At 45.6% G+C, this 26,809-nt stretch overlaps 1 protein-coding gene across 5 annotated transcripts in view; it reads left to right on the top strand.

Annotated features, from left to right (window-relative positions):
* Nucleotides 1-26,809, top strand: part of Ptprm (protein tyrosine phosphatase receptor type M) — a 698,333-nt gene that overhangs the window by 142,050 nt on the left and 529,474 nt on the right. For 4 of the 5 annotated variants that reach the window (XM_087902425.1, XM_087902421.1, XM_087902423.1 and 1 more), the window contains exon 2: nucleotides 25,998-26,120. In XM_087902425.1, coding sequence (XP_087758551.1) covers nucleotides 25,998-26,120 — 123 coding nt within the window. Of the gene's footprint in view, nucleotides 1-19,469; nucleotides 19,489-25,997; nucleotides 26,121-26,809 lie in introns of those variants that run through there. The other variant, XM_087902422.1, reaches the window with a different exon arrangement.

Raw genomic sequence — 26,809 nt, 5'->3', positions numbered from 1 at the left:
GCAAATGGACCACTCAGAGTGCCCATGACCCGTTGTTCTGAGATCAGACTGTTGTCCTTTCCTGCAAAGGTCTTATCATAGTCATGTGTGTGCTGTAGAGTTCTAGTAAAGGATCATTGTATGTGCTGTCACCCTGTGGGCGTCACACCTGAAATACATACCTATCCATCATGTGCTGTGACAAAAGCCTGGGACTCTCTCCGCCATCTCTCAGCTCTGTGGCCATAGGAAGGTACACAGTGTTCTGGGAGGGGCCTAGTCCACTCTGGTTGTGATTTTCCCTGTTTACCTTTCCTTTGTAGAGCAAATGCTGGCCACTGCCTTCTAGCAAGGACTCCAGTGGTTGGGAGTAATCCACAGACAGATTTAAAAAACCAAAACCAAACCAAACAAACAAACACGTTGGCAACAAGGAATTTATCCTTCTAAGCCAAGTGTCCTTTGTAAGTTGATTCTGTTTTGAGACAGGGTCTTATTGTGTCATTCCCGTGGGACTTGAGGCAATGCTCCTGCCTCCACTGCCCAAGTGCCACCACACCTGACACCTTTAGGAATCTTCCTCCAAATTTATATGCCAGTCACTGACACTTGGAGTGAAACCCACAACATCTCCGTGTCTGGTGTGGCTGCCATGAAGCCCTGACTGTGGTGATCTCTGACAAAACTGTTTAAGTTCCTCTATGTGGCCCAACCTTTAAGACTGGCACCCTAAGTCTCAGGAAGTCTCCATTTCCAAAGTTGTCTCTGCCTCTGAGGAGATGAGGCTGAGCCCACAGGGTTCCATCGCCCAGCGCTGGCTTCCCCTTGGCAGATGCGCAGTGTCAGCTCCGTGCCCTGTAATTGCTTTCTTCAGTTCCCTAGGGCAACAGCCAAATTACAGATCCCAGGGGAGGAAGTGTTCCTGCAGGGGAGTTCCTGTTTATGGGACCGCTGCACACCCATTTATCAAGAACCATTGTTATTCTAATGTGTCGCCTTCTACTTTTCCAGTTCTATTTTTGAAGAAAGGAACGTCTTGCAGGACTCGATTATTTGTGTCATTGGCATGTTGTTCTTCACTGAAGACCCTTCAAGTTTGAAAACAGAATGTGTGTGTGCAGAAAGCAGTAGGTGGATAGACTCAAAAATGCCAACACTGGCCTTACCGGGGGAATGATGGTATGGGGTAGCGTGGTCGGGAACATGGCGGAGTTTTCACCTTCCCGCTTCCACGACGCCATACCTCTAAAGCAGAATGTTGTTTAGATATAGTGAATGAAACATTGATTGTCAGTTCTAATCATTTTACAAAGGATTCCGGCACAGAATGTAGGATAAATAAGCTCAAATAGTGGACTCTTGGTTAATTTTCTGATACAGTACAGAGACACCTGGCACTTCCTCTATTGTGCAGAATTGCTGAAGCCCTAGGACCCGTCCATTCATCTCTCCCTCTGGCCATTCACCCAGCTGTTCACTCATCATTTATGATTAAGGTACTGGACCAGGAGAGTCAGTGGATTTGAAAACTACTTCTTTGAGAAAGGCGGTTAAGTCTTTCTAAAGGATTTCTCTGGTTGGAAGCCCCTGCTGAGGCTTTTGTGAAGCAAGTGATTCTGGCTCGGATCAAAGACTTGTGAGTCTTAACTGGACTGGAGGATGGGAAATAGCCAGAGATTGGTGAATGTATATTTATAAAGTTGTTAGCAGTGTCTCCTGAAAGTGAAAGTTTAACTTTGGACTTGGAGATGACGTGAGATTGATTGACATAGGAGGTGTTTGACTATTCCACGGGTACTGTACTAGCCCGTCAATTCTCATAACAGAGAATTACGGGCACAGTGGTTCATATCCGTAGTCCTCGCTACTCCACAGGCTGAACGTGAGAATTATTTGTGTTCAGGTCTTAGAGGCTGTTTTGAGCAGGACAGTTTGGAAGATGGGGAAAAAGATGCCCAGTGCCAGGTACCATTAGCACATAACCTTTGGAAATAAAAATCTTAGTCTGAATGGACTGCATTCAGGAAAGGTGGGGAAGCAGCAGAAAAAAGTAGAAAGTAGTATTCTAAGGTTAAAAAGATATAATAGGGATAAGAGGGGAGGAAGTTGACGGGAAAGTAGGAAAAGAAAAATCCACCAAAGTGAAATATATACAAAATCCCATATGGAATAATATGTGTGCATATTATGTTTACACACACACACACACACACAAACACACACACACGCACACACACGCACATGTTGTTCTGAATAGAAAGGAAAGGGTCCATAACCTAATTCTGTCATTGCTGCCTGTGTGGTCGCTTATTGTCATCTGCCCCTTTTAAAATCTTTTTTGCAACTATGAAAATAGGAATTGTGACGTTCACCTTCCTTCAGTTTGTGACGACCAAACTGAATTTGTCGTTGTGAGGCTGTTAGGAGATAATGTGTGTGGAAGGGGTACACACTGTGTTGTGTTACATGGACGAGTTAGTTAATATTCTTACACTTGCCCCAGTGCCTGTGTAATGAAATCTTATCCAACAATCAAAGGAACGCTCCTGTCGTGCCTTAGCCAATGTAAGACCATTGCCGTTTTGTCTCTGTTCACTGAATGATTTATTCTGAAATCCTAAGTCTGTGAAAATGCACACAATTGCATGATAAATTTTGAATAATAATATATTTTTCCAATAAAAAGGGGAATGGCGAAAAAGAGGCCGGTGATTTAGCAAATTAGACAAATGGAACTCTGGCTTTATTTGGGAAGTGGGCGCCAGGCTTTACCACTGTAGGATTATGTTTCCTGTCAGCTAATGCCAGCATATTTGCCTTGACTATTTGGGACATAAAGCAGACAAGGAGACATTTCCTTAATATGTTTTGGTCTGTCGACCATTATATACAGAAATCCTGCTCATCTTTTAGGCTGTAGACTAAAATCACGCATAACCAGCTATGAACATTAGTAATATGTTTATTTACATAAGAGTCAGAATGCATTATTTCATAGCTCTTTTCCTGGGCTTAGCATGTTCTTCTCTGAGACTCTTTATGATCATTCTGAAAAAAACTACAGAATTCATCAAACAAATGGGAATGATTACTGCGAAATCAGGCTTCTTAGACTTGGCTGCAATTAGTGGGAGAGCATCGTACTTAGATTTTTATTTTATAGTTATATTGATGGGAGAAAATCCTTTTTCAATCCCAAAGCAGACTATATATTTTACATAATTACTTGGGAAACGGACAACTTCCAGGTGAAAAGGTGGTGGCCGACATTAGGGACAGTCAGGCCATTCTTGGAGCCATATGCACAGAGGAGGTTTCAAACAGGCTATGAGACTGAGAGAAATCCATATTGTGGGTACCAGGATTCAGGCTAGTGTGGGCAGCTGGGTGAAGGTAAAGTGGCCAGTCCTGAAAATGGGACCCTTCCAAGAAAGCCTCCTAAGTCTGACTGGGCCAAGTTTGAACACTAGGGTCACATGTCCAGGGAAGATGATCACCCACCTGGAACTGCTGGGAGAAATGTTACTGCCAGCGCTGGAGTTGGCCAGTGGGTTCCTAAGCAACACTGAAAGTCTCCCCCAGAAAGGCACAGATGCTTATGAGGGTAAAACCTAAAAGCCATATGTCTACCGGTGGTGCGGATTTGACTATCTGTCCAGCCCAGTCTCAGGTCCTGTGAGCCCAGGAGATGCCTGAGAGACTGGAGCCCATCTCCTGACCCACCTCTACCTGGAAGGTCTTTTCAGTTCATCAGTAGGACACTCGGCTGTGTGGGCAAACCTGTAGACAATTCCACTCCTGAAAGGGTCACTATCTGCCCAACACGCGTACCACAGTTTCCCTTAGTAGAAGCCCTGTTTCTCCTTGAGCTCACTGCTGTCCACAGAGGGGCTCGTGAGAGGAGAGGAGATGTGTGAGGAAGATTTGTGTACCTTCATGAACAGCCTAGATGATACCAAGAGCCGTGAGGTGACTTTCCCTTGGCTCACTTTGGAATGACACGGCTGTGTGATGAAACTTTTGACATGGTAATGTCAACCCCTGCCATAACCACATCTCTGTACAGCCTCCTGGGATAAAATGAAGTGGTCAAATTTGAGGCCATCCTTGTACATCTCAGATTCCTTATCCAAGGGAATCCTTGGCCTAGTGTGCTGACTCTTGGGCTGGTCTTGGCAGAACCCTTAGGTGGTTTCAGAAGACACTTGGAACCTGGAGAGGAAATCGAGTATTCCAGAGGGCTTCCCACAGTCTCTAGATACCTTCCCTCTTTGTCTCCTAGTCACACCTACTTCTAGTTTATTGACGGTAATTAATAAAATAAAATTGACGGTTTTCCTGCGTGGGTTTTGTCATCAGAGTAAGAGCTGGAACGCATGATAGGAATCTGTTCCTCTGTAGAATCTTAGATCCCTAGAAGTGGCTTATTTGTTGCCCGTTACTTACAGCGCCCTGTCCATTAAAAGACCTTCCAGAGCCTAAGAATAAACTAGTGAGGTCCAGTCTGTGCCTTCGAGCTTCTGTCACAAGGGACCTGGCCAGAGCCCAGAACTGTTGAGGCTGCTGAGCACTTGGCTAGAGGCTAGAGTCTTTGGGGAGCACATGCTTAATTTACATCACCTTCAGGCTGGAGAGTTGGAGGAACCGGATTTGACTTTCAGCACTCACATGCCGGTTTCCAACTGTCATCTGTGACAAAAGTCTCGGGGGATTCAACATCCTCTTCTAGCCTCCAGGCATGCGCATGGTATACAGGCATTTAGGCAGGCAAAACACTTATACATATAACAAAAGAATAGTAAATAAATAAACATGTTATCTTCAGGTCATTTCCGTTTACATATAAGCAGTTACATGTGGCTAGGAAGCCATAGTGAACAGTTTACTCTAACAACGGGGTAAATATGAACACACAGGCACAGATCTGTCAGGGATGGATTGGGGCTTTCTCCCCTTCCCCAGTGTTTCTGTACTGGGTATGGGTGGACTGCCTGTCATTGTGACACCTGATTTGGAGAGAGTGCTTCACGGCCGAGCCCAGCTTGATGTTAAACTTTCTACTGTAACTGGCCGTGAACTCAACCCCGTTGTACGAGCTCCAGAATACCAGGGATTGCAGAGGCTCCAGCCATCTCTGCCACGGTGTTTTGTTTAACCCAGTGACATAGTTTTCTGCCTTCTCTTGATAATTCCGTTCTAAGCAGGGGCAGATGGAGGCCCCAACAGCATCGGAGATGGTGATGGATGAATACGTTATAGATCATTGATCACACCCGCCTTATGACTCAAAGAACAGGAGGCCGTGTTTGTCTTAGGAACCCACAGCCATCCTTTCCAGTTCGGGACATCCCCAGTAGGGCTAACCCTCGTCTTGATGTCCTGGAAAAACCTTTAGATGGCTTTACCAGTGTCTAACTCTGGGATGATTTTAGAATGCTTCCCCTCATCTTTCGATATAAATGGTCCATGTCTGCTCTGGGCGAGACAACCGTGTGAGGGAAACATTTTCATTTACGGTGGGTTTTAGGTTGTTGCGCTGTCCTTACCTTGAGGTTATTTGCCCAAACAAGCCCCCCAAATGGTTTTAGAAAGAGCTGGGAGCCTTGGGAGAACAGAACCAGCTGTGGTGGGGCCAGGGGCCCCTGGAGAGGAAGCAGGGAAATAGTATGTGGCTCTGCCCCTTTCCCCATTACAGCTCCATTTAGCTGACAGAGTCACCACCCACTGTTTTTGTTGGCAGCATTATTGCAAGCTGTGTATGCTAAAAACCACCATTTTTTTGTCAAGCTATTTTGACAGGGATTTTTTTTTTCTCTTTAAATAGTAATAGCTCATTAATTGCCTTTCTCCCTACAACCCGGAACTTTCTCGGTCTCCTTCTATGCCATGGGGTATCAAAAGCTATGAGTTAATGATATTTTTATTTTGAGTGAGACTATGGGTATGTCTAAAAGCAAAACGAAACAGCAAATACTTAAGTGGAATTACAGACGATTTTGATCAGTCCTCTGAGTCTGGCCGAAACCTTGTAGAGACCATTGGTGTTTACAGGGTCAGGTGCTGAAGATAGGTCATCTTAATCTAGTACCCTGCTGTTTCTACCTCATTACTACACATTCTCCATCCCCTTGGTAGAGACACTAACAAACAAACAACCTTTCCCAGAATCCCAGGAGTTAAAAAAAAAAAAATCCTTTTAAATGAAGCGATTCACCTCCCTAGGCTAGCCCTGTCTCTGCTTCCTTGAGCATTTAAAATATCCATTTAGTGAAAGCCAGATAAAAGCCTGTGTTTGCAGATACCCGAAGACAGCTGCTATCTCTCCCCACCCCCGTCAAGACAGGTAAATGCTGGTTAACTTTGCTTTTTCCCATCCTAAGAAAAGTCCTCATTCACTTTGGCTTTTAAGGCCTGGCATCACACGTGACAGCATTTTACAGCACATAAAATGGTCTAGGGTTTTGCTGGAGAAATTGGAAGCATGGGGTAGTTTCATACCTGAAGCTTCTTTCTTTTTATCATTGCTTTAGTAACTCTATAAGGACATACCATGGGGGTAAACTTAGTTCTGATAAGCTGAATTTTGATCCGTGCCCCCCTTTCCACTCGGAAGTCCTATTGTTTATGATTAGTTTAAAATGAGCATTCAGATGATGTCTGAGCCTCCTAATCAATCAAACTTGTTAAAAGGGATTTTGTAGCATTTTTTTTTTTGAGGACTTCCTCCAAATTACTTGGTCGAGTTGACCGTCTTTACTACTAATTTGGAGACCATCCATGTGGTCTCTGGCTGTGCCAGGGGTGGGTTTAGTAGCAAATACAGGGAAGGCGTGGCTGTAGAGAGGAGAACATCTGCCCAGGTAGCAGAGTGGCTCCTAGACGGTCATCATACGGTTCTGCTGCAGAGCACGCAAGGTTTCCCCACTCACCCATTGCGTGGCTTCCTCTGCTTTCGTCCCCTCTCCTGGTCACTTTCACCAGTGTTTTCTCCCCACCTCCATGCACCAGCTCATTACCAGTTCTCTTTCATTGTATTCTTTTCTACAAGAGTCCACGCCAAATTAACTCTCAAAGTGTCAAGCCTTAAAACATCCCGAGGAGAGCATTTGAGCCCTGAGGGAATAGAAGCAAAGGCCCCCCCGGGAGTGGTCACAAGGATCATGCCAGGATCTCTCATTGGCCACAGTAGAGCCCAGCACACAAACCCAAGTGCCCTAAACAGATGAAACTGTGCTTGCTTCCTGATCCTGGTGAGACAGGCAGGGTTGCTTTGATATGTATGTATCGTGGGCCGGGGAGGGCGGGGGCCGGCTTGGAGGGTGGAGATATCCTTGTGCCATATCTAAGTCCGATCTACTTGCTATTGGAAAGCTTTCCAATAGAATATACTGACTCCGGGGCTTTTGGCCTATGCAGCTTGGCTCCAGGTTCTCTCTTTCTTTGAAGAGAATCTACTATTGCAAATCGTCTGTTGGGAGTTTCACCTTTCAGCTTTCTCTGGTCCCTCTCTGACACCTCCAACTGTTGAAGCGGGCCATAAGCACTAACAGCTTATTTGGTCTCCCCGCCCCCCCCACCCCCCCCCCCCCCCCGCTCCCACATATAACCTGGCTTTCTTTCCCACTGCTACTCATTTCTGGCTGTTTCAATATCACAGCCATACTCTCTCAGCCTTTACTGCCACGCCACTTCAGGAAAGGAAGTTTTGTGTCTTAGAATTTTGAACTCTCATCTGAAAATGAATGGAGTTAGGGAATCTCATTGTGTGTGTGTGTGTGTGTGTGTGTGTGTGTGTGTGTGTGTGTGTTCCTGCTGGTACATTTGCACACAGGGATGTGCATAAATCTGTGTTGGGGACGGGAAGACACTTCATTTCTTGGGTGCCTTCTGACTTACTTCTTGAGGCATGATCACTCTTTGGTCTGGACTTGGCCTCATTGGTGTGGAGTTTGCCAAGTGCTCTGGTTAGTCAGCCAGTCAGTGAGCCCAGGGGACCTGCCCAGATTCATGTAACACTTGTAAAGAAATAAGGAATCCTTTGATGAGGCTGACCCCCCACTCTGCCTGCGGTTCCTCTTTGTGATGGTGGGCCTTTATTCCCTGTGATCTGTTCCCTTGAGGATGGAAGTGATTTGTGGGGTCCTAAGAAGTTAGGGAGTAGAACTCACCTCCCTCAGCAGAAGTCAAAAGCAGATGGAGCTGCTCCCTGGGACTGGATTGTGCATTGCTTACTTCTTGTAGCCAATCAGAAAGTTAAAGGAATGTGGGCTTGGTCAGGGGTGTGGCAGAGAGCTCCCTGCAAGGCCCTGGCTAGGGATGCAGCTGTATGAGGGGCAGAGGGATGCAGTGTTCTTGAGCAGGCTGCAGAGCAGGACACTTCATTCTCAACTCTCTTTAAATGTCTTGTCTGATAGAGTGCTCTTCGATTTAATTTCCCAAGGGACCCTCTGCTCTTTGGGGTCATGTGTCTGGCGATAATGAGGCAGATCAAACAGCTAACAGTGATGGAGGGATACTTAGCCCTATCGGAAGTAGTGGAACTGTCATAGACTACCCAGGCAAGCAAGATGTCTCAATGACACAGTAGCCGACAAGAGCCAAGGAATCCCAAAATTTAAATGGATTGCTAATTGGTATATTAAAAACTCAAAAAATACATGTGAATGGGTTACCATGTGATGTTATGATACATGTATACATTGTAGAATAAGATTGAATATAGATATATTCCAAGCATTATCCCTTCTTTGGGGTGAACATGCTTAAAGTCCCTTCTTCAGATGGTGTCTTATAAGAAGAAAAGCACATTTAGAGGGAAACAATAGGTTCCAGAATGTGAGAAACTCACAAACTATATTTCAATAAGTGGTTCTAATCCCGAACATGTACTAAACCCCAAAGATTTAGAAGCAAAAATAAATGCTCAGTTTAAAATGGACAGTATATCGAATAGACATTTATTTTTCAAAAGACGGCGCACAGAGGTCAATGAGTGGTAAAATGTTTAATCATAGTAATCATTGGGAAAATGAAATCAGAACCATAGTGGGCCACCATGTCCCCCCAGCAAAAATGGCTGCTGTAAAGACAAAGGGTACAGGTTACTGGCAAGCAGGAAGAGGAAAGGGAATCCTGACATACCCCTGCTTGGCAGGCACGTTACTGCAGACTGTGGAGGACAGTATGGCGGCTCCTTTAACGGTGGTGGAGAGAAGTACCATAGGACAATATTATCCCTCTTGAGTGCCAAAAGGAAGGAAGTCAGTATGTCAAAGGGCAGTCTGCATCCTCGGGTTCCTTGTGGTGTTATTTATAATAGCAAGATACAGAATTACTGAGTGTGGCCATCAGCTGCTGAGCAAGTACAGGAAATGCCGTCCACACACACAGTGGGATACTTCCTATCAGTCCTTTGCCGTGACGTGGACGGGACTAGAGACCGCTATGTTAAACAAGATTAGCTGGGCTCAGAAAGGCAAGTAGCGCATGAGCCTTGCTCTCATGGACAATCGATCAACGGGGGTGTCTCTTGGGGATGGAGTCCATGAAGGTTGTCAGATCCAGAGAGAGAAGGCAAATACGGATGGCTGTGGGCAGTGGGTATGAAAGGGCTGGTTAATGGGTGTGAAGTTTGAATCTGATAAAGCAAGAAGGTCTGGGCAGAATTTACACCAGAGTGACTGTCGATAAATCTTGGGTACCGCATCTCTCAAGAAAGATAGAAGATTTTTTAAAAATGTTCTACCATAATGTTTGAGGATTTTCATTTTAAAGGTCCTATAAAAAGCTGAATCTTATGAGTTGTTCAATCAGCTTAGCTTTTGATATGGTGGGTGTTGAAGATGAGTTTTGATGAAATTCATACATTCCAGGGTAGAAGCATGAGGATTAGAATTATTAAGCGAAAGGAACAGAGATATGAGAATAAGAGACAGAAACACAGAACAGCATCGGAGGACCTGCAGTGAATACTGAATCCATCGGTGTTTATTTTCCACACAGTTATATACTTCACTCCAAAAGAGGACGGGGGAGGCAACAGACTCCATAACATGATGTAAGGAGTAGACGTGAATTCTCCAACCTTTGGTCCAGGTGGAGTGGAGCCACCTTTATGGGGCATTTTAATGTCCAATACACCAAGTAACCACACCCCAGGTCAGGGTTTCTTATTTGTAGCCACACCTGTTGTCAACAACTTTGGAAGAATAAAAATGAGCTCACATTCTCTGACCTTTAGCCAAGGTGGAACAGGCTTCACAAGTGGGGAGAAGCAGAATCAAGAGGGATCAGAAAAGTGCAGCGCTCAGCCAGGTGTGGTGCACGTGTCTATTGTCCCAATACAATAGAAGTGAGTTTGAGGCAAGTTTGGACAGCTTAGAACCAGGTAAGTCAGGGCTACATAGCAAGATCCCGTCTTAAAAGAACTCTGTCAAAAAGAAACATGCAAATACAAATATACAAAGTAATAGAAGAAAGGAGAAGAAGAATAGAAAAAAAAGAGGTTTGGAGAGATGGCTCCATGGGGAAGGCACTTTTGTTGGAGCATGAGGACCCTAGTTCTGATCTCCAGAGTCCTCCTAAAGCTAAGTGCACCCACTGCTTTTATGGTAATGTATTGGACAGAGGCAGGAGACTCCCTGGAAATCTGCAACTAGCCTGGCACACACAATAAACAGTAAATGTCCTACCTAAGTGAGGTGGAAGGTGAGGGCAGACACCTGAAGTGGTTCCACACAGGTGCTGTGGCACATGTGTACCCATGAGTGCACACAGAGACTTATAGATGCCATACACTCATACATATAAACACATATTATACACACACGAGGAGAAAAGAGATGAGGAGGAGGCAGAAGGAAAAGGAGGAAGGGGAGGAGAAGGTGGGTGTGGATAAGGGGAGTCTTCCTGCTCCATCTGAGGAGAAAGGTGCACAGCCAGGCACCAGTAGCCTAGGAAAATGGTCATTAGCTGATAGAGTCGAATGTTTGCAAAAGCAGGACTTTGAGGGTTGGTTCAAGAATACCAGTCCTTGCTGTGTTTGCTACTGGTTTCAAACAGACTTGAATCTCAGTGAGAGAAAGGTTGTCACCACCTCTTTGTGGCTCTTCTTGACTAACCCTGGCCTGGTGTGGCCAAGGCCATCACCTAGAGTCTTGTGTTCAAAAAGTGACAGGTCACAGTGAGTTATTTTCCGGATGTTCAGAAGGCCTAGGGAGGAGTTTGGAGGATATGAAGTTGTAGGCAGAGGGACTCCACACTCACCTTTCAACACAGTTCTGCTTCCCGGTAGACCTGCCCTTGCACAGGGCTGATTCACACAACCCTGTTCCACTCTGATTTCTTTGTGAGCATTGGCATCGCTTGCCTGGTCTCTTGGGTTCCTGTGTTCCCATGTACATGAACTAAAGACCATCATCCCTCTCTGTCATGCTGTGTGGGGCAGTAAATGCTGGTCCAGCGTTGGTCCTAATGTCTCATTCAGTGACTCTGAGCTGGAATGTATTAACACATTGTTTTTTCAATTTTCAAGACAGACTTAGCTCTCTGGGCACCTTTTCTATGTACCCATGTATCTCAGTTAGGGTTTCTGTTGTTGTGAAGACACGCCATGACCACAGTCACTCTGTAAAGGAAAACATTTCATTGAGGCTGGCTTACTATTTCTGAGGTTCAGTCCATTATCGCCATGGTGGGACATGGCAGCATGCAGGAAGACATGGTGCTGGAGAAGGAGGAGCTGAGAGTCTTACATCTTTACTGACAGGCAACAGGAAGTGATCTGAGACACCAGGTATGGCCTGAACATTTGACACCTGAAAGCCTGCCCTCATGGTCACACACTTCCCCCGAAAAAGGCCAAACGTACTCCAACTTCCAACAGTGCCAATTGTTTGGGGGCCATTTTCCCTCAAACGACCAGTTCCCAAAGTTCCTCTACCTTCCAGCTATGCTTTTAATCCTTCTTCCCTGTGATTTCAACCTTGCATCCCCAATCTAAAGTAGCCCCTTCATTCAGTCACCTTCTTGTCACAATTTTAAATGACATTCGACCACCTCTGTGCCACATATTTCTTTCAAAGTTGAGGGTCAGGAGGCTGTATGTAGCATTCATGTGGCCCAGGAGAATACTGGGCATTGATTGGGTCTGCTTTAATAAGGGAGGTAAACTCTAGTCTCCTTGTCCACATTGGCACCATCTTGTGGCCTGTGTCTAATGTTTTTTTGTAGCTGTAGGGTACAGGGTGGCATGGCTGTGTCTTCTTGTGTAAACACATGAGTCAGACAGCTCCTAGCATTAGTTCAGATAGGTCATGAGTGCCCTCGTGGACACCTGGTGGCCAGCGCTCACTGTGCCGCTGGGAGTCCGAGTGTACAGACCTCAGCAGGGCTGCTCTTGGATGTGTGAGAACGGCAGGTGTTAGTGCATCTGACAAGCAGGAAGGAGGAAGCTGGTACTCTGTGGCAATGGTCTCAGTGGTCTGGGGAACACTGTGAAGTGCTCTGGGCAGAGGCACGGAAGAACATTAGGGCACGATATCATATATTGAAAACAGGCAAGGGGTAATGTGCCCATGAGCATGAGGGTGGAGAGTGAGTAGGGTACCCCCATGCACCAGGGGCCGTGCCCATGAACAGTGTGGAGATGATGGTATGGGTACCCCAGAGACAGCTGAGTGATAATGGGGCATGGTCTTCAGACTGGATGATGGCTTAAATGGCCAGGGAAATGCTTGAGCGCCAGGTCTCTCAGTTCTTCAGACCCCATCAGGTGGTGAGATCGCTCGGGAAGTGTTCTACATACAGTTCAGAGATGCAGTGTGACCATCCACAGCTCAGACTCAGCGAGCTCATGGGGGGGAACAGGACCTATGCATTAATAGACGATCCCTGCCCATCTGGTGTAGGTGGCCAACAAATTATCCTTTGAACGAATGCCGATTTGTCCCCAGAATTTGACACCCTGGAGAGTTAACGTTAACAGTATTTCTGCCGGCACACGTTTGTCCTAGGGAGACAGATCTCCTGGTTAGCTCTGTTGGATTCTCTAGGTCATCCTAAAACCCTGGGTTTCAGAGTCACTGAGCCAAAGAGGAAAGCATAGAGTGGCAAAGGACAAGGTCATGGTGGCCATCCTGAAGCTGGGAATCAAGGGTGTTCAATGGATCTAGAAATCTGATCACTCACCAGTGATAGTAGGCCAGTCCACATGCTCCCCCTGACCTAATTAAATCTGCTGGGTCCCCCATGGGTTTTCTTTTTTAATTTTCAGTTAGCAATAGAAGACAGTGAAGTAGAATGAGTTCCCTCACTGAGTGTTCCTGGTAAGAGAAACATGTCACTGTCCCATAGTTTGGGGCATGTCTGCACTTCTTTAAATACCTCTCTGTAAGTTACAGAGCATGTAAGGGGGAAAGCAAGATGAGTACTGATTGATTTTCACTCCCAGTCTAAGGATTCTTTCTTTGTCAGTTGGGTTTGCTGTTGGAAAGTGGCAAGCATCCCCTCATTTGTCACTGGACCCAGGATGGAAGGAGCATAGTATTGATGTTTACGTCTCGAGTTCCTCAAATGGGACGCAGCAGCTCCAGAGGGGAAGAGTTGTCAGTGGTTGCTGTAATGGTCCAGGCAAGACAGAGACAACTGCTCATTCTGGGAATGGTGCATGGTGGTTGCAGCCCCCAGAGTGCCACGTTTGATCACTGCCATTAATGTTCCAGAAGCTGAGCTGGTCTTTGAAGCTTCAGCTAGACATATTCACAGCTTGGTGAAGGTTTGCTGTCCCTTAAGCCAAACCCAGTCAATGGTATATTGATGAACAACGGTTTAGTTTTCATCCACATGTGTCCACATTAGGTTAGATACTGTTCAATATGTGTGCTCCATATGACCAGGACCACGCTATATACAGAGCATCCCATAAAAGGCTACAAGCTGGGCTCCATTGCATATGCCAGCATCCCAGCGTGCAGGACACTCAGAGAGAGTCAGGGGCCAGTGTGGGCTTCATAATACTCTGTCACAAAAATACCAAGCCATTAAACAAAAGCAGTGGAGAGAGAAAGAGTATGAAGACGGGGAGATCGGATGGAAATAGGATTTTAGAAGTTCTTGGAATGGTCTACCTTCATGTTCTGGAGACTGTAGTTGGAGCTCTAATTCAGCCATGCTAGTTGATAGACTGGTCACCACCAGAAGAGAGGACAGGCGATGTTTGCCTGCTTACTGGAGAGCTAGGAAGAGAATGGGTCAGTAGATTCTGCAGTATTTTATACTCCATCTGCACACACATTTCACCCCGCCAGCGTTCTTAAAGGCTGCACACGGAAGGATGGGGCCGACTCTTAAGTTGACAGGGCAGGAACTTACTAGTCTCATGAATGCTGAGTACATTCCTCCCATTCCACCCCCTTTCTATCTGTCAGTTGCCTTGCCCGAAGCCACAAGACTGGACCCCAGACCTCTTGCTTCCTGGCCCAGCTTGCTGCTCTCAGGTGGCCCCTTTGTAGTTCACTGTAAACTGCTTGCTACAATGTGCCTAGATCAATGGGCGAGCACTTAATTAGGACAGGAAAGACGCGCTAGGTACTGTGACCTTGAGAAGGCTAATGGTCTCAGTTCTCTACATTTGAGCAACCAGCTGGTCCTGGAAAATGACGGGTGGGAAGCTGATCCACTGCAGTTCTGTGCTCTGTGAGCCTTGCCCTCAGCTGAAGGGTTTTGCATAGAATCTGTTTTCTAATTTTAAAAATTACGTAACAAAGCATGGTCTTCAAAGCTTGCTTTCCTCAGGGCCTAAGGACCACTGCCTAGTTTTCTGTCTCGCACACTTGAAAGATCATCTGACGCATACTGCCAGCGTTCTTTTGTATGTTTCAAATCTAAAACACACCACGGCTGGCTGCCTTTAAGCGGAGCTCCAGTGTGCTCCGTACAGTCTGTGTTTTCTGTTGACTTGTGCTGAGGTCTGCTAAATAGTAGCCTCGTTATGCAGATTCTTAGAATAGCAGGCCTGGGATATCTTCGCAGAGTCTTGCTTCCAGTTGCTGACTCTCTGCTTTCCTTTTCTTCTGGATCCTTCAGGACAGGAAGAACTTCTGGGTGGGCTTTTGTTCTTTCTCTTGCCTCCTATGGAGTTTCTGCCTTGTGCCTTTTAACTCTCCATGTCTCTTGGGTTCGTTTCCTATCCATCTCCAGTCTATCCCCCTTTCTGTCCCTTCTTTCCCGCCCCAGTGCCTGATGATGTGACAGATGCCCAAGTCCTTCTTGGAATAGTAGGACTGAGAGGGGGAGATACCACCAATCCCTCAAAAAGGTAGGAACTCTAGGAACAAGACTTCTTCCATTGTTGTGGCCCAGGTGTTGATGTTCAGTGACTATGGCCCAGGGGACGACTTTCCTCCTGTCTTCTTTTCTGCCAAAGATAGAACACTGAGTTGATTATGTTCTTACCTTGGTCACAAAACTCTTCCCATAATTCTAAGCATTTAATGAGAAACACGCATTTTCTGGGACTGGGGGTTATGGATACAGAGAAGAACGGCAGAACATTGTTTTCTATTCCAGTGGCTTACAGTGTGGTGGGGCGAAAGCAAGGCCCCCGAAAGGCTGAGCTGCATTGGTGCACGAACCCCAGAATGTTCTCTTCTTTATAGCGGTAGTTGATAGGAAGGGATGGCAGATTTCATCTGTGAGATGATGTCAGCAACAGGGACCGCAGAGAGGTGGCTTCTTCTCTGGGATTTGAAGAATGAATAAGAATATCCAGACTAGACCTTGGGGTTGGTGTGTAGACTGTGTTCAGTGGATATACGGGTTATGTGTGCAAATGGGTGGTAGATGAGTGCCATGGTCAATGGACGCAAATCAGTGAAGAGTCATAAATTGTTAGGTATGATAGAGAAGGAAGCTGGGGTAAAAATCAAAAAGGAATCTGCAAAGGTAGATGGGATCAACACCCCTGCCACCCCCCAAAACTAACAAAGCAAACAATATGTGTAATAAAATTAAAATGTTTTTTCATGGGCAGTTAGGAGTCAATGAATGAATAGACTATTAAGTATAGAGAGAGGAAGTGTAGAGGATGTACTAAGGGAGTAGTTACGTTGGAGTGGGTCAAATCAAGTGGAGTCCATGGCTGAGATCAAATGATGGTATAGGAGGGATGTGGGACTGGTAAAGAAAGCCTTGGGGAAGTCATTTGGATCATACAATGTCAAGCAGAGAGCTAAGTGACCCAGTCCCCATAGACCATATAAAGAAACATCTATTCATTTGCTTTTTTTTTCTCTTTGAGATGCTGTGAACCATATATAGTAATGGGATTCAAATGTTGACCATCTTGAGTCGATGGCCACACTTGGGCATGTACCAAAATGTTTAACCTTCTCTGCTCCTGTGAGTGGCTGGTAATGGCTATTATAGAGTTGGATATCCTATAGGGAATAGGCTCTCAGATTCTCTCAGGGTCAGAATTATCCATGATCCTTTATGGTACTTCAGAGACTAAAGCAGCGCATAGTTCCTCAGCCATTTCAACAGTGACTTCGGGTCCCCCTGGCGTTGAAAGAGACAGCTGCTCCCTCAAATGAGCGTACAATCAAGTGGCAGGAGGTTCTGACATACTGTAATAGAACCTACGGGTAGTGAGATGCCTCATTACAGCAAGGTGAAGGAGCGGAGGTCAGTCAGGAGAAATGTGGAGTGGGGAAGAATGCCCGCTCATTTCTGGCATTCCTCAGTCTCAGGGGTCTGGGGCACCTGGCGTCTGGTTGACAGGCTTTGGGACCAAGTGCTCCAGTTCTCTGCTGCCTGCTTCCCTTTGCATCCTGGGATTGATTCATGGAAGCCATATGGACCTTTGATGTGAGAAAACTCCTTATCTCTTGAGTCCGCGTTAGTGAGAAAGACAGACCCAAGACTTCTTGGAATCCTCCTCCCTGATCCCTATTCAATGTATTCATCTGAACAGCTTACCCTATGTTTTATTAGCCATCCCTTTACTTAGAGGACTTTAGAGTAAATGGTTTATCATACCAAGAGAATGCGTGCAATGGTGTGTGTTCTTTTTCCTTATAATTAGATTCTGCCCAACGAATGTAATGTGTAGAGATAATGTTTCTTGAGGTCGCCTCATTTGGCAAGCATGATTGACTGGCTGAATTCCGGAGTTTATCTGCTGCTTCGGAGGATAACTTATACTAGCAACGTTTTCAAGCGATAGATTTGTAAATCATAGCAAGCAGACAGGAGCGCTCCTGGACGCGGATGGAATCCTGCCTCCTACTAATTGCCTGCACTTGCCTTAGCATGACCGTTCCGTGCTTGCTGAGTGGTTCCGTGTAGGAGAAATATGACAGACAGATCAAGGCTATCATATCCAGGCATGAGAACAAGAGATTTAGCTCTTTGAGCCAGCCCTGGTGTTTTATCGTCCTTCTTCATTTGTGAGGTGTTTTTGACTAAACTCTTAAGTATATTGAGAGCCGCAGTGACCAGACGGCTTTGTTCGGACACCTTTTGAAGAATATAATGTGTCTGGCTATTTGTGGCAGGAAATATTTGGGGTTTAACTTACAGATCCTTTTTTAGAAACACTTTAAAAGGTCAGTTGCATGTGTGCTGTTATGCTCAAAAACGTACAGTACTGTGCAAACATAATTTATAAATAACAGACACTGAAGCAATGTTTTAAAGAAAACAATATCCCTCTTTTTAAGTGCTAAGGATGCACCCCACGCCGTCCCTCAAGCTAAGTAAGCATTTTTACGACTGAACTATTCTCTAGTTCCCCCCAAACTGGATAATGTTTTCTTAAGCTATTTGAAAGTACCAATCTAGAGCAGACTTTTTAAAAATAGGCCAGTGATTAGATTATTCTGGGACCTTTTTAAGAGCCGTAGATCCCTGAGGCTGGTCCCAGGAGTTTCTAGTTAAATGTGTTATTCTAGGAGATTGATTGTTAAACAGTCTACATTAGAGTCACTTGAGGCTTGCTAAAGCCCAGGTAACTGGGGGTCATGGTGTCTGATTGAGAAGTTGGGGGGCAGCCTGGAAATTTGTGTTCCTTTCATGATCCTACAGATGCAGCTGACTGTGGTACCCGCTTGATAATCCCAGCCCATAGTGGGAACCTGAAGCACAGGTGACTCAAGTCATCACGTGACCAGTCCTGAGCCGGAGATCGTCTCCTCTAGACGGTTTTCATTTATCAATCCTCTGTCTAAGGCGAAGGCAGACCGCCCATTTCACAGCGTGGTGTCTGGAGTGTGGCGCACGGACAGGGGCACAGGTGGAGGCCAGCCCAGCCACACAGGGACTTCTTGGGTGTGGTTTAGTTCAATCCAGTGGCATCTCTATTAGGAACATAGTGATATCCTGGAAAACAGCTGCCAGCGATCGCCTGGAGCATGTAGAAACAGAAATGACAGCCACACCCATTCAAAACCAAAGATTTTAAAGATCAATAAGGAAAACAAAAAAGCCCGAAATCACTTGACTGCTTGCCATCCAGCCTGTGTAAATATTAGGGATCCGTAGACTGATAGACAATGAAGGCCGTGGTAAGGGTAATAAGGCATAGACACTTTAGAAACAAGTTCATTTGCTTTGCAGTATGCAAAACAGATCCATGGGCAAATGGCATGTTTTACAACAGAGCACCGCGTTCGCCGTTTAAATGCCTATCCGCTGTGTAAACCGGCTTGCTAGATTGAATTATGTCGGCGAGCATTTCTGTAATGCTCAGTGTCTGATCCACTAAACATCACGGCACGCTCACAAAGTTTCGGAGGCACCGTATACTTTTATTGGTCGGCAGACAATTAAATGTCGGTGTCGTCGTCGGTGTGATTGAAACGAGGAAGGCTGAGGCCCTGGCGTGTGGGTAGAGGCCCTTTTTCTTTAACTCTTAAGACAATTATGTCTGTTGGAGATTATTTCCTGCTTATCCTCTGAATTGTGTGCTCCTAGCTGTTTGTCTTTCAGAGTGTTTAAGATTGAAATAAATGAGTAGAACCGCCAGCAGTTTCGTGTATTTTCGGAAAAGAGAACACCGAACATTAATTCTTTGGGGGAGTATCTTAGCACTATTTTTTGATCTGTTTTCTCCATGGAGAGACCCATTTAATTTTTTTAATGCATTTGATCAAGCCCACCTTAAATGGGGTCATTCTGTACTTAGAACAAATGAGTAAAACGCCCTAGGATGTCCCCCAAGGGCTAGTGCAGCCTTCCACAGAGTAACCTTAAATGGGGCATAATCACAATCCTAAGGAGGACAGCTCAGGTCTGTGCGTCATTGCCACCTGTTCAATGCAGAACAATGCAGGATGCCTGTTTCTCTTACACGCGTGTGAAATGGATGTTGGATCGTCCCCCGCTTGCTTTTTAGGAGCCTTAGCCACAGCAGCTTGCTTGCAGTGCAGGCCATTAGCAATCAGCATGGTATTGACTGGCTTCGGAGAGGTCTGTGAAAGGTGCCGGCAGAGGCGAGCATGAGATTTGCAGGTAGACCTTGGCTGAGCTCCTGGGCGTGAACTGAAACTCCTGGGTAATTGGGTGAGCTGTTTGATCCCAATAAACTGCCATTTGTAAAGATAGGAGTGGTCAGTCAGGGTCCTGTCAGGAGGTAGACATAACGCAGGGGCTGGAGTGTGGGAAATGGCATAGAAAGACCGCGTGGCACTGTTGGAAGGGGTGCTCGGATGGCTAAGGGATGGCACAGTGCGAAGCAACCCCACCCCAGCACGGGCGTGAGCTGAGTCTTGCCAGGGCCGGTGGTTGAGGGGAGTCCTGGCAAGGCTGAACCTGCAGACCTGGGAGGAAATACATCCTGGAGAACCAGCTGTAGAGGACGGGGCTTCACTGGGGCTCTCTGCAGAGGTCCCTGAGGTGGGGCTCTAGGTCAGGCTGCTGCTAGTGACATCAGGACCAGAGAGGGTGCCTGTGTGGTGTGCTGAGGACCCTACTTGCACCATGATGAAATGCTCTTCTGTCCTCTTCCCCACAGCCTCCCCCAGAGGACACTTGATCTTCCTGCCAACGGGACAGGAAATGTGGTAAAATGTCTAGACCAGTGGTCCTCAACCTCCCTAATGCCGCAAATCTTTAATACAGTTTTGGTGTCCCCCAACCATAAGATTATATTTGTTGCTTACTGTTGATTATTTTGTAACAACAAAAATAATGTAAATTTCTGTGTTTTCCATGGTCTTAGGAAACCCCATGAAAGCGTCCTTTGACCTCAAATGGGGTCACAACCCATAGACAGAAAATCACTGACCTAGACAATCTAGCCACTTTGTAGAGCAAGCAGTGCTGAGGAAAGTTAAAGCTGGTAACTGGCACAGGAATTTGAAAACTATTGGTGCTTGCCTCTAGGGTTAAAAAAATAAAATTAGAGGGGATAAACTACAACTATTATTTTATGTTAAAAATGAGTCCTTTGAATATATTGACATACTGATATATAATAGACTCACACTGGGTTTGAGGAATAGACAAGATCATAAGAACATTGATCTTAGAGAATGTAGCTGGCATTGGTCCACTTAAGGAATTGGTACCTGTGACTAGCAGAGAATGCTGGGGATCATAGGCTGCTCTCTGGCCAGCTTAAAAGAACTCTCACATACTGAGTATCAACTTAAAACTTTAGCCTGAACAATCGGTTCCAGGTAGTGGCCTCTTCTCCCAAACCTTGGAGACTTTTGGTAGCAGCTTAGAAACCCGCTGGGATGAAGTTGGGAGACCTGGCTCTTCACAAAGTCGAGGAGATCAGGGTGGAAGTGATCCCTGTATATCAACAGAGAATCATTTGGTCTGTAGAACGTGTGTAAATGTGAGCTGGATCGAAATGGCATGACGGCTGAATACAGTTCAAGGATGTTGATTTTTAGATTTATTTTTGTGTGTCTGCCACTTTTGTGTGGGTGCCCACAGAGTTCAGAAGAGGGCATCAGATCCCTAGGACCTGGAGTTACAGGTGGTTGTGAGCTCCCAGATGGATGCTGGGAACTGAACTTGGGTTCTCTGGAGAAGCAGCAGACATACTCTCAACTGCTTGAGCAACCTCTCCAGCCCCAGGAAGTCAGTAAATTAATAATTCACGCGGGTGTGTGCTTGAGGCACATTTGTGCATGCCTTCACCGCCACGTGCATGTGGCAGTCAGAGGGAGCTTTGTGAAGTCAGTTCTCTCCATTCACCATTATTCGGGTTCCAGGGATTGAAACTGGACTGCCTGGCTTTCACTGCAAGCTCCTTTACACACAGAGCAGTCTTCCAAGCCCTCCAGAAATGCCTCTGGCTACAACCCTGTTGGTTTGTTTTGGCCCTGTGGTCTATCCAGGTCTGACTATACAGATGGATTTGAAACCTTCTAAATTTCTCTTTGGAGTACGAGTTGGCCACCTTTTTTTAATACCTTATAGGGTAATTATTCCCTATTACTGTTGGCAAAATGGGCCATTTGTGCTACCCCAGAGAAAGAGGCAAGATAAAGTTCCTCCAGTATGCAAATGGCAATGTTTTATTTTCATAAATCATGAGTGACCTTTATAGGCAACTAGGCTTGCTACCTAATTATTGCCAGAGCTAAAGAATGTTGGAGAGCCACAATTTGTAGAGAGTTCATTAACATTTAACCAGCTTCTAGTTTTAGCCATAATAAAAAGGGAAGATAGCGAGCTACATTGTCAAGTTTGCCGCTGCCTCATTTTGAGGTCTTCCTGAGTCAAGCTCAGTGGTGTTAGGGGTTGAATTAAGATAGTTTTCATTGTTTGAAGAGATATTCCTTTATATTTACTTTTTTAAATTTTCTGATAAAATTATTGGAGACCAATTCTGTACTGAATTTGAGGGGAATGTATTGAATTCACCCCCCCCCCCCGCCACACACACACACTTTTTAGTTTTTTGAGACAGAATTTCTCTGTGTAGCCCAGGCTGTCTGTAATTTACTTTGTAGGGTGTGTGGCCTCAAACCTAGCGATCCCCTCTCCTCCTGTCTCCCAAATTCTGGTATTAAAGACCTGTGACATTTTGACAAGCTAAAAATTACCTTTTGTAGTATTCTATTTGTATGAGTGTTTTGCCTACATGCATGGCTGTGCACTACGTGAGTGCAGTGCCTGCAGAAGCCAGAAGAGGGCGTCAGATGCCCTGGAACTGGAGTTCCAGACAGTTCTAAGAGTGCTGGGAATCAAACTCAGGCCCTCTGCAAGGGCCACAAATGTTCTTAACCTCTGAGCCAACTCACCAGTCTTCATTTCCCATTCTTAATGTTTAAGTGCTGAGGTCCTTGTCGTGTTCCCACTACAGTGAATGCTGTGTTGGCTACAGGGCGGGTTGAATATTGCTTTCCAGTCAGTTCCTCTTTTTCCTATGGGCTTTCAGATGCCAGTTGTTTTTATTTTTAAGGTCTCTGTGGGGGGTGGGGGTGGGGGTATGGGTGTGTGCACAGGAGGGCAGGTTCCACAGAAGCTGAAGAAGGCTTTGAATTGCTGGGACCTAGAGTTATGGTTGGCTGTGAGCTGTCTCGTGTGGGTGCTGGGGTGAGGGCGCAGGGTTTCTGGAAGAGCAGGACGTGATCTTAAAGGCTCAGTCATCCCTCCAGACTCAAGATACCTCTTCTTTCACTCTACTAAGTTCATGAAAAACAAAACAAACAAACAACCCCCCAAAACCCCCAAAAAACAAATAGAAAAACTGGGGGCTTGACCCTGGCGCTTGGTTTTTTGTTTGTTTGTTTGTTTGTTTTGTTTTCATCAGTAAAAAATTGAATTAGTACCAAATATTTGTTTTCTTTGTAACTAGTTGCCTCTCCTCTCTCCTCCTTTCATCCCCTCCCTTCTCCTCCCCTTCTCATTTTTGTTAATTTTTGAGGGAGGGTCTTGCTGTGTATCCCAGGCTGACCCCAGACTTGCCATGCATACCAAGCTGACCTTTCCCTTGCAGCCTTCTTGTCTCAGCCTTCTGAGAACCAAGACTTGTTTAATTCAGTTCTGATATCATTTCCCCTTTCCGATTCTTATTCCTAAAGATGATTCAAGAAGTCATCTCTGCTGCCGCAGGGTCTCACTGACAAAGAGTAGCATGCGGGGTAATATATCTTTAGGTAACAGGACATGCACAGAGGATCCTGTCTTCAGGGGGTTTGGTTGTCAGGCATCATCTCAGAAGGAGATGTGTTTTCCCTTTACACTTCCTTGCACGTGACCAGAGCCGCACTGTGAATGGGTACCTCTCTCACGCTGGCATCATATTGATCTTCCTGCTTCCCCCTCTCCTGTATCCATCCACCTCAGCATTGGGTTAGAAGACGAGATCCTAAACCAGCCTCCTGGTGTGTCGTGCACCCTCCTCTTGTCCCTGCTATTTAGGACTGTCATCGAAGAGATGGTCAGCATGGCGTCTGGGTTTTCTCCAGGTGGCATTCCTTTACGTCACCATGGATGCTGACTTTCTTTTCTTTACTCTTATTTGTGCCACTGCTGTTTGGCTTCCTTCAGGCTGAGATTATTCTCCATGTCACAACTATAACTTGTGAGCAAGAAACTTTTTTTTTTCCTCATAAATGGTCACACATAGTCTTTGAACACCTCAACGTCATTTGCACCGGGTACTGGACAGATTCACTTTTCCTCAGAACTTCTTAAAACTCAGAAAGAGGGACACATGAATGGTCATCATTGTCAGACTGAACTTTGAGTTTAATTCTGTCCCTTTGAGAATGAGCTTTGTGTTCCCAGGGGACGGGTAGTTGGGACTGTAACAACTGAACGTGTTCCGGAGGACAGCAGCTGATTTCACCCTTGTGCCTAGAGCTGCCAATGACTACGATGTGCCAGAGAGCTGAGAGAGCCTGTCTGGGACAACCTGGGGTTTCTTGATTCCCTCCACTCTCACATTTTCCAGTGCACGCAGGCAGATTGGCCAGAGTATCCATCCTGTCTGCTGATAAAGATGGAGTAGCCCTTTTCCAAAATGCTAGGGACCAGAAGTGGTTTGAGTTTAGGTGAGGCTTTAGAAACCCTTGTGTATATAATATACATATATATATATGGGGTCTGTGACTTGGCTCTAAACACAGAATTCATTGGTTCCTTAAAGGCCTGTATACATGGCCTGAGGATTTTTGCATTTTTTGTTGTGCTCTGAGATTTTCATCTTGACCCATTATCACCTGAAACTCGGTGTGAAGTATCTGAGCTTGTTGAACTCTGAGTGAGCAAAGAGTTTCAAACCCAAGAGCCTTTTGGATTTTGTGAGTAATAATTATGATAATTCTGTAATGTGAAGCTGGGCAGGATAACTAATTCCCAAGTGATGGGGTCGGGACTGCCAAAGCTGTCCACGGTCTCGAGTGTTGTGCTGAAAAGAAAGTGGATTTAGGAAAGATAAGTGGGCAGTCCTGTAATTCAGAGATCACACACACACACACACACACACACACACACACACACACACACACACCTCACAAAAGCAAAAACAACTGATAGCAGCTGTGAAAAGACACCCAAGCTGTAGTTACAGTCAAGGGCAGGAGTCCTGTGGGTTCTGGCTCCAGCACAGGGTGCCATTCTTTGGGACAGGTGTTCAGAAAACATCTGCCAGGGTGGTGACAGGTCTGCAAAGCTCACAGGAGGAACTGGAGAGGGCAGAGCAGGTGTTGCCTGGGGACGCTAAGACCTGGAACACAACAGCTTCCTTCACACCGTCAGTTCTCCTGTGCAGGAGCTTCGTGTTCAACTGCTGCCTTGTGGGGTGAAGGGGAGATAAATGGTGCACACGTTTCAGGAGACAGAGTGGAGACTAGAACTGAGAATGTTCTGGGGATTTTCTACATACATGATGTTCAGTTTCTCATGTCTTCAGAGGTTGCCCGATTGTTGCGATGGCATAGGATTGGTTTAGATTTGGGGGTAAAAGTTAGGTCAGGTGTCCTAAAATTCCATTTTCTCTCTAGTTTATAATTGCTATTTTCCTTGTCTTCTGCCTCTAGGGTGTACCTGGCAGGTATAGCACAATAATAGTCCTAAAATTGCACCTCCTTGTCATGAGTCCTCACTTTGTACTGACTGCCAGCAATTATAGTTAATATTTTGAATTAGTAAGATTTACTTATTATGGTACCATTTATGTAATAGGTACTATTCATTATTTAATGGGTGGCAGGATTTTCATAATCATTGCCATGATCAGTATCATCTATTCACTGTCCCTCTGCGAATCATTTGGACAAAGACTGTAAGCAGTTTAACATGGCGGACATGTTAAACCTCTAGGGTGGGACTGAAAGTCATTGCTATGCTGAACACCATTGGTCCTGATGCAGCTGAGCATGTGTGTACTGCACTTTCTGTTTTTTTTTTTTATTTAGATAGCTTCATTCATTGAACCCAAACTAAGCAGATGTTTGCCACATGTGTAGCCTTGAAATTTCTGCCACGAAGACTTGTGTGGACTATAAAGTGACTTCATAATCGACTTTGGTCGTGAGACCTCCCATTTCTTAAACCATAAACTGAAGCCTGCTTCTGCATAGGAAGGATATTTGGAAAACTATTTGGCAGGACATGCTCGTCATTTGTGGTATTCCTGTTCCTCTATTGTTAAGCCAGTGTTTTAGGGAAAACATTTCTCTTAATATTTTTGAACAAGTTGTAATTCCCTATTGAAAACATGTTGAGTACTCGAGGGAATTCTTTTCAAGTTTTGAATGCAAGATGGATTTTCTCAGTTTAAGTATTCATCCGGAAAATGTGAATTTTAGATTTGCTTTATTTTGGTTATCTTCTACCAGCATTTGGTCCCTTTTAGAGAGCAACGGATATGTCTATATTGCTAAGGCATGGTTGATACTCAACAGTATTTGGCAAGATTATGGAAGGGGTCAGATCCATGGGTCCCAAGCAGAACTGTCAAACCCAACTTAGCTTGATGTCTCCCTGGCGCATCTCAGATCAGTCCAGACTCCTGACCATGACTGACGTCGTCTCTCTTTCTCCTGCCATAGGTGGCTGCCTCTTTGATGAGCCATACAGCACGTGCGGGTATAGTCAAGCGGACAATGATGACTTCAACTGGGAGCAGGTGAACACCTTGACCAAGCCGACGTCTGATCCGTGGATGCCTTCAGGTTTGTTCTCGCTGCTCAGTCTTCTTTCGGAAATAGGGGCCTCTGGAGAGAGTTCATAATCCAAGAACGCCGTCTACTGGGTGTCAGTTGAAGGCAAAAGCACGTTGTTCTTTGTGTGCTGTGCTCAGTGGCTGAGTAGCTGGGGAGGGTAGCGAAACTGAGAGGGCTGATCTCAGGAATTTAACCTTGCCTCTCTTTCTGTAAAGACTAGCTGTGGTTTGCCCTCTGAAGCGTTGGGCGTGCGTTAGCTGATTAGTTGACATGGCCCAGGCAGATGACCCTTTCTCTAGCAGCAGATATGGGGAATGGTTGGATGTCTGTTCTAGCAAACATGTGTCGAGGGTGGGACCCTAGTTGTAGAATATAAACAGCATGATTTCCAACTACCACACATTCCAGGCCTTGAAGGGAACTTCCTTTCTCAGCCTCAGGCCGAGGGGCTCTTGTGTACCTGGGAAGTCAGGATCTTGGAAGCATTTGGAAGGGGCATGAGTGTGTTGTTTTCTTTCTTCCTCTACAGAGGAGTGGTTAGTGAATTTCATGCTAACTAGAAATACTTACCTTACTGAGGATCAGCGAGATCAGCAGAGTAGAAAGACGATGATTGATCTAATCACAGCGGAGCCTATTTCGTGGGGGCCCTCTTTTCAGGCTGTGACCTTGGCAGTCCTTTTAAAGTCTTAGATTTG

The sequence above is a fragment of the Myodes glareolus genome, chromosome 27 (assembly GCF_982192425.1).
Source record: "Myodes glareolus chromosome 27, mMyoGla1.1, whole genome shotgun sequence".
NCBI lineage: Eukaryota > Metazoa > Chordata > Mammalia > Rodentia > Cricetidae > Myodes > Myodes glareolus.
This window is presented reverse-complemented; position numbering and strand designations above follow the sequence as displayed.